General features: G+C 39.5%; 1 protein-coding gene across 1 annotated transcript; it reads left to right on the forward strand.

The window, feature by feature from the left end:
* Positions 1-3,374: 3,374 nt before the first annotated feature.
* On the forward strand, positions 3,375-5,495 carry LOC308080498 (SLIT and NTRK-like protein 1; the record flags this gene model as incomplete). The annotated part of the gene is made up of 1 exon (XM_080422394.1): positions 3,375-5,495. One exon carries the CDS (start codon positions 3,375-3,377, stop codon positions 5,493-5,495), a length of 2,121 nt encoding a protein of 706 aa, XP_080278520.1.
* Between the last annotated feature and the right edge of the window lie 2,534 nt (positions 5,496-8,029).

Consider the following 8,029-nt stretch of genomic DNA (forward strand, 5'->3'; position numbering starts at 1 on the left):
CCCATTCATCAGCTAAGATTCCAATTCCAATTATGTCTGCATGAATGTGTTTCATTACTTCAAATTTCATGTGTTTATCCTGTATCCTGCAGAACTCTCTCCTGAATTTGTATCCTGAAAATGTATGTTTACTGTTTACTTTCTGAGCTATATAACACTTGTTTTAACAAACAAGCGAACAATTAAATAAAATAAATAAAATAAATAAAATAAATAAAATAAATAAAATAAATAAAATAAATAAAATAAATAAAATAAATAAAATAAATAAAATAAATAAAATAAAATAAAATAAAATAAAATAAAATAAAATAAAATAAATAAATAAAATAAAATAAAATAAAATAAAATAAAATAAAATAAAATAAAATAAATAAAATAAATAAAATAAATAAAATAAATAAAATAAATAAAATAAATAAAATAAATAAAATAAAATAAAATAAAATAAAATAAAATAAAATAAAATAAAATAAAATAAAATAAAATAAAATAAAATAAATAAATTAAATAAATGTGTTTGTTTGAAAATGTTCTGTTTACTAAAGAGCTGGATAGATGGGGAGACCCCTGTTAAGGGTAATAATAATAATACTACTACTAATAATAATAACTAGAGGTTTGGGCCGCTTCGCGGTATTATTATTATTATAATGATTTTCTGAAAACATTTGAAGCAAGAAATAGGCAATGCAGAAACAGAATATTGATTAATATATTTGATCAGCTTTGCCTAGTTAGACGAGTGTATGAGTTACATTTGCATACATTTTAATTCAACAACGTCATGCACATTTCAGATATGGTGACGGCTTGCATTTAGTATCCATGCACTGCACAGCCACATCACATGCTTGCCATAGCAAATTAATTACAATGGTGGAAAGTTGCTATGCATTCACTCAAGTACTCTACTACTAGTACAATTTTAAGGAATTGTTTTACTTTACTTGAGTATTTCCATTTTTGTTTGGTAGCTACTTAATACTTCTCCTCTGCATCTTAAGAGGAAAATAGCCTATTGCACTTTTGACTCCACCACAATTATTTGACAGCTTTAGTTGCTATATCTGAAATAGGAGATAGATAATAGATAAATAGCAGATCTACAAGCTTACAGCGCGTCGCTTGTAGATCGGCTATATTCAAATAGCCTATATAGGCCTATAAAATAGGGCTGAAGTGGCTAATATGTTTTATAATATAATAATTCCCCAAGCGGACACTGAACCCCTTATTGATGCCAATGAGCAGGTTGGTGTCTTGCATGGTTTCCTCCACTGTCTGTGTATCAGTGAATGTAGGCTAATGCACATTGTAAAGTGCTTTGGATAAAGGCGCCATATAAATGCACCATTTACCATTATGTATTAAAGCTACCCAGCTGTACATAAAGTAATTCAAAATCAGCCCAATGCTCCTTTACGAGCTGCAACAATGAAATGATGAACCTATTAATGCATTACTTAATTACAATCCAATAATATGATTTTGAAATGGGACATTGCACTAAATGAGTAGCTGCTATTAGATTTGGTACTGATAAGCAGTGGTGGAAGAAGTACTCAGATGTTTTACTTAAGTAAAAGTAGCAATACCATGATACAAATACTCTGTTACAAGTAAAAGGCCTGTGTTCAAAAGGTTACTTGAGTAAAAGTACAAAGGTATTGGCATCAAAATTTACTTAAAGTACCAAAAGTAAAAGTACTAAAATGTTTGAAAATAGCAGATCTACAAGCTAACAATGCATTACATTGCGACGCATTGTGAGCTTGTAGATCGGCTGTTTTCAAATAGCCTATAGGCCTATAAAATAGGGTTAAAGTGATTAATGCTCAATTGTTTTATAATATAATAATGTATATCTAAAAAGTAACTTGCAGCTATAATATTATATAATTCAAGTAATTGTAGTAGAGTAAACGTACAATATGACATCATTAGAATATGCTTAAACATTCGACCGTTATGGTCTAATATTTCTACAATTGCTGCAAATTGCTCCAAAACCTGTATATCCAGTCATTTTGGGGCGTAAACAAGAAGTTGAAGGATATAATTAAGTCTGATAATGATGTACTGTGCATGTTCACATCATGTATACTTACGACCATTTTTCTAATATGTTACATTTTACCATTTTGGACAAAATAGCATCGAGGTGCCCAGATGTCCCGAGTGCCCACCTGTATCCCTTCCACCACTGCACTGGATCAGTCGATTTGACGTACGTCAACGCATTCGGTGTGTCTGTAGTAAATCTTGGGCGCAAGAGTAGGCAGTATGACGTGCAACATTTTTTGAAAAAAAGCGTAGCCCTCTACTAACCATCAGTGGTGTAAAGTAACTAAGTACATTTACTCAAGTACTGTACTTAAGTGCAATTTTGACGTATTTTTTTCTTTACTGGAGTATTTCCAATTTTCAGTGAGGGAAATATTGTACTTTTACTCCACTACAATTATTTGTAAACTTTGTAGATTTTTGAATATTATTACAAAACATACATTAACCACTTCAACCCTATATAGTATACATTTCGGCCATTTGAAAACAGACGATCTACAAGCTCACAATGCGTCGCGATGTGACACATTGTAAGCTTGTAGATCTGCTATTTTCAAAAGATATTTATTCATTTCATACATTTGAAAACGTGAAATTAGACATTCTGCATAATTAGTACATTTGTATACCAATACTTTTACTCAAGTACATTTTGAATTCCGGACTTTTACTTGTAACAGAGTATTTCTACATTGCAGTATTGATACTTTTACCTAAGTAAAACATGTGAATACTTTTTCCCACCACTGTCCACCACTGGAATTGGATCAGTCGATTTGACATCCGTCAACGCATTCGGTGTGTCTGTATAGTAAATCTTGGGCGCAGGGTGTGAATTTCAGCACCAGGGGAGAGGGAACAGCTCCCGTCGATACCGCAACACGCAGCAGCACGACAGAGGAGAGGAAAAAAGGCACGGATTTGTTAATTTGGCCAAGGTCAGTCTTTAACGATCTAGCCCAAAAATGTGCGTCGGAGACTATACAGCCACTCGCATTTTTTCCCCGTTTGTTTTTTTTCTTAAACATGCGGAACGTCAGAGGATTCAGTCGATGTGAATGAACCGTTTATATGGTCGTTTTACCAACTGGAAATTTGGATTACAGAGAGCAGGTTAGATGCAGTATGGATACGATGAAAGGCTGCCTTATTTTATGGATCTAGACGTTTTATTGTGGATCTAGGCGTTTTATTCTGGATTTACACGATTTATTCTGGATCAAGACGTTTCCGTCTGTTTGTTTTTTCTTCTCGTGGTTAATGCAGACCACAAATTTCACTGCTCGCATGCCCTGAAGCCAGGAATGAAAATTTGGATTGTTCTACTGAATGCGGCTCTTTGTGTTGCCAGTGGAAATGTTACAACAAGGGACATTTGTAAGGAGAAGACATGCTCTTGCAGCGAGATAGAGGGAGAGCTGCACATAGACTGCGAAAAAAGGAGGTTAACCACTCTGCAACATTTGACTGGCCCCAGCTCTCAGTTTTACCACTTGCTGTTGCATGGGAATTCACTATCCAAGCTATTTCCCAACGAGTTTGCCAACTTTTATAATGCTGTAAGCCTGCATTTGGAAAACAATGGCTTGCATGATATTGTCCCCGGTGCCTTCCTGGGATTGCAGCTGGTGAAAAGGCTTCACATCAACAACAACAAGATACGATCGTTCAGGAAGAGTACGTTTACTGGGCTGGACAACTTGGAATATCTCCAAGCCGATTTTAATCTATTGAGGGATATCGACCCCGAGGTTTTCAGGGACCTAAATAAACTCGAGGTGTTAATACTTAATGATAACCTAATCAGTGCGCTACCTATACACGTCTTTCAACATGTGCCCATTACGCATCTTGACCTGCGGGGGAACCGAATCAAAACGTTGCCTTATGAGGGGATTCTTGAACAAATACCAGGAATTGCGGAGGTTTTATTGGAGGACAACCCGTGGGACTGTAACTGCGAGCTGCTTTCTCTCAAGGAATGGCTGGAGAACATACCGCATAATGCGCTCATTGGGAGGGTGATCTGCGAGGCTCCGACCAGACTGCAGGGGGGCGACTTGAACGAAACGTCAGAAGCTGATCTGTGTCCTTCAAAGAACGGCGGTGCTGACACTAGCCTGGTCGCACCTCCCACCCAGGATGAGACCTCGGAACCCGCCGCCGGTGCTGGCCCCCGTCCAACGCCTAAACCAAACGGTGATGCCGCCGGACGACCCGCGACGCCAGGCCATGGCCCAAAGAGCCGCTCCAAACCACGTGAAAGCTGGCAGCTGACCACGAAGCCCACTCCTGTGACAGGTGTGGACGGGGAGAGAGAGCAGCTGCAGAACACGACATGCCCACAGCCCTGTAGCTGCAGGCTGATTGGATCCAGACAGGGCCTGGGGGTCAATTGTGAGGGAAAGAAGATTGAGAGCCTATCGAACCTCAAACCCAAACCCCTGGCCGCTCACGAGTTGAACATGAGAGATAATAACATCCACGTCATTAAAAAGAACCAGCTGGTCGGGTACTCGTACCTCAACCTGCTTCACTTGGGGGGTAATAACATCAAGGTGATAGACAACAGCACTTTTTACAACCTGACCGAACTCATGTGGCTGTATATGGATAAGAACTACCTGGATACACTCATGGCGGAGATGTTCGTTGGCCTACAGAATCTGGAATATCTCAGTTTGGAATACAACGACATTCAGCTCATTGTGGCAGGTGCGTTCAGCCCCATGCCCAAACTCAAGGTGTTGTTGCTTAACAACAACTTGCTGAAATCTTTGCCCGTGGATACTTTCCTTGGAACTTCTTTATCCAAAATTAGCCTGCATAATAACTATTTCACGCATATCCCGGTGACCGGCGTGCTAGACCAGCTCAGTTCAATTTTACAGATCGATTTGCACGGAAACCCGTGGGATTGCTCGTGCAACATCGTGCCCTTCAAGCTGTGGACGGAGAAACTCGCACCGGACGCCATTCTGAGCGAGCTCAAATGCGAGTCCCCGGAGGACTTTTGGAATAAGGATTTCCGCAACGTTCAAAATGATCTCATGTGCCCTAAATTATACGAGAGAACCTCGCCGACCTCCCTGTCCAAAAATAGCACTTTCACAGTGGACTCTGGGTCGCGCTCGAACTCCTATTTGGAGCCCAGCAGCGTGTCCATCTCGGTCCTCGTACCCGGGTTGCTACTGGTGTTTGTCACGTCTGCTTTCACCGTGGTGGGAATGCTCGTCTTCATCCTGAGGAACCGCAAGAAGTCAAAGCGGAGGGACGGGAACTCCTCTGCCTCGGAGATCAACTCCTTACAGACGGTGTGTGACTCGTCTTATTGGCACAGAGGGAGTGGGCCTTACCACGGAGGTGGGGGCGCGCACAGCGGCTTCGACTGCAGCGTGCACTTCTCCACGACAAACGATGTGTAAAACAAACTGCTTTAGGCTAGTATTAAAGGCCTATGCTACACACATACGTACCACAATGGATTATAGACAGTCACATGGACTGACAGACAATCAAGTAAGTCAGTCTTGCTGCACAGGCCCCATACTACTGTAATGTATGTGCAACACTGGTTGCGTTGGTATGTAGGCTACTGTTTATGACAGCTCTCCTCCTCTCAGAGAGAGAGGGAGAGAGAGAGAGAGAGAGAGAGAGAGAGAGAGAGAGAGAGAGAGAGAGAGAGAGAGAGAGAGAGAGAGGCGGGGAATGGTGCACGGGAGCGCATGAATGTAATGTAAATATTCGGACCGTTGTATCATAATCTGCATGATGATATTTCTCGCATGGTTTCAACACACTGATGAGGAACCATAAATACCACCATTAACCAACCAAGAGAAGGCAACTTGACCTTTTCGTGTTCTATAAATATGCCGCCTATAATATGCTGTAGATATTAATAATTATACTATTCTGACTATTACAAAGTGCCATTTCTCGTTTTTTTTGTTTCTGTTTTTTTGTTTCTTTTTTTTTGTTGTGAACCTGCAGTTGGGATTTGTATTTGCTGTGATGAAACAATATGTGTTTGGAGAGAGAGACAAAAACAAAACAAAAAAACGATGAATAAATCGAGAAGGCGTGTTGGAAGTGTTCAAAAGCTGCCAATGCATGTTATTTTCGGTCGACATATTGGGATTATTTATACCGTACTAGTTGGTTCAGATTAAAACCACGTCTGCACAGTCATCATCTCCTTTATGAATGTAAACTGTGTTATTTTATGGTGTGCCAATGTTGACTTTCAAGAATACCAATATGCTCGCCCCAAAACACAGTCGCCCTGGGGCAAATGAATGCGGCGGTATTCACCTGGTATTCCTAAACGTAACCGCAGTAAACTATGCCTAAACCTAACCTTATTCCTAAACGTAACCTCAGTAAAAATGGTGCCAAAACCTAACATTATTCCTAAACTTAACCTCAGTAAAACTATGCCTAACCCTAAACGTATTTCTAACCTTATCCTCAGTAAAACAAATGCAAGAAAAATAAATACAGGCGAGCGTGTTTTGGGGCGAGTCTTAGCTGTAATAACAGTTCCGTGGTTTTGTGGGTAAATCTAGCCTGCTTTGGGTGAGAGGAACAACACAACACATACTTTCAGTCATGTGAAGGTAGGGTTTATAATTTTGTTGTTGTTTTTGTGTGTTGTTTTTGTTTGTTTGTTTGTTTTATACAGAACAAAGCAAAATAGTGTTTTCAATGGAGCTAGGCCTATGTACAGTTCTATCGATGTACAAAACGCAGGTAGGCTATAGAAAATAATATTGTTTTTAACAATCAGAAAAACGTATATGTAAGCCTTGCCGAGCTGTGTGGGCAGGAGCCCATATCTCCTGTTTCTGTAGCGTGAGGCAGCTTGACGTACAAGTAGGCTACAGCCCCTGGACATGACGTTAGTAGGTCGCAGGGACTTACCCCAATCCAACCCCTGACGCTGACTGCCAAGCTGGGAGGCATTGGGTCCCATTTTTATAGTCTTTGGTATGACCCGGTGCGGGGATCGAACCCCGACCTCCCAATCTCAGGACACTCTAACCACAAGGCCACTGAGCTGGTAGAAAAAGAAGAAAAAGAAAAAAAGAAAAAACGTATCCCTCCACAAAAAAAAGCTTCTGGCTATGATTCACTTTTATTATATCGTGAGCTTTTGTAAAGCCACCAAATCTTCACCAAATAAGAACAAAATCTAATAATGATGTGTACAAATAGAATATTAACGCCCCCACCTCCATGGGGGGAAATGAAATGAGCAAGTCAAGATAATGCAGGATGCCTTTTTCGATGAAGCATCTTGAACCCTGCAGCTAGGGTATTTATTTGGGTGCGCATGTGGTCACTTTGCGCTCATGAAAACAAATGCCATGATTGAGTCCTATTCTGCAGAGTTCAGCGAGCTGTCGAGTTATGTTTAACCCAGCAAACGCAGAAAGCATTGAAGATGGATGGGATGCATAATTCCAATAACACCGTACGTTTTACCTATCCCATAATTTATAGATTCATCACTTTCTCTGCAGCATATGAGAAAGACACAAGGAATGTGCAATCTTGTTTTAAACATGATGTAAACTTGTAAAGTAGAAATGCTATTGACTTTATTGAGATTAATTTCTTTATTTATTTTTCATATATATATATATATATATATATATATATATATATATATATATATATATATATATATATATATATATATATATATATATATATATATATATATATATATATATATATATATTAATAGCCATCTGTAAAAATGGCTTATACATCGAAACAGTGAACCTAATTCGGCTCACAACTACCTAAGATACAGTGCGCACAGAGTCGGTTTGAGATGGGTTTACTTTACACTACAGTACACTGTTCCTCCTCCCCATGCAGCCAACAGCCTCCGGTCTGTGTAGCGCTGTCCATGGTGCTGAACCACACCGCTTTCCCCATAGTCTATAGT

The sequence above is a fragment of the Gymnoscopelus braueri genome, assembly GCF_963280865.1.
Source record: "Gymnoscopelus braueri genome assembly, chromosome: 24".
NCBI lineage: Eukaryota > Metazoa > Chordata > Actinopteri > Myctophiformes > Myctophidae > Gymnoscopelus > Gymnoscopelus braueri.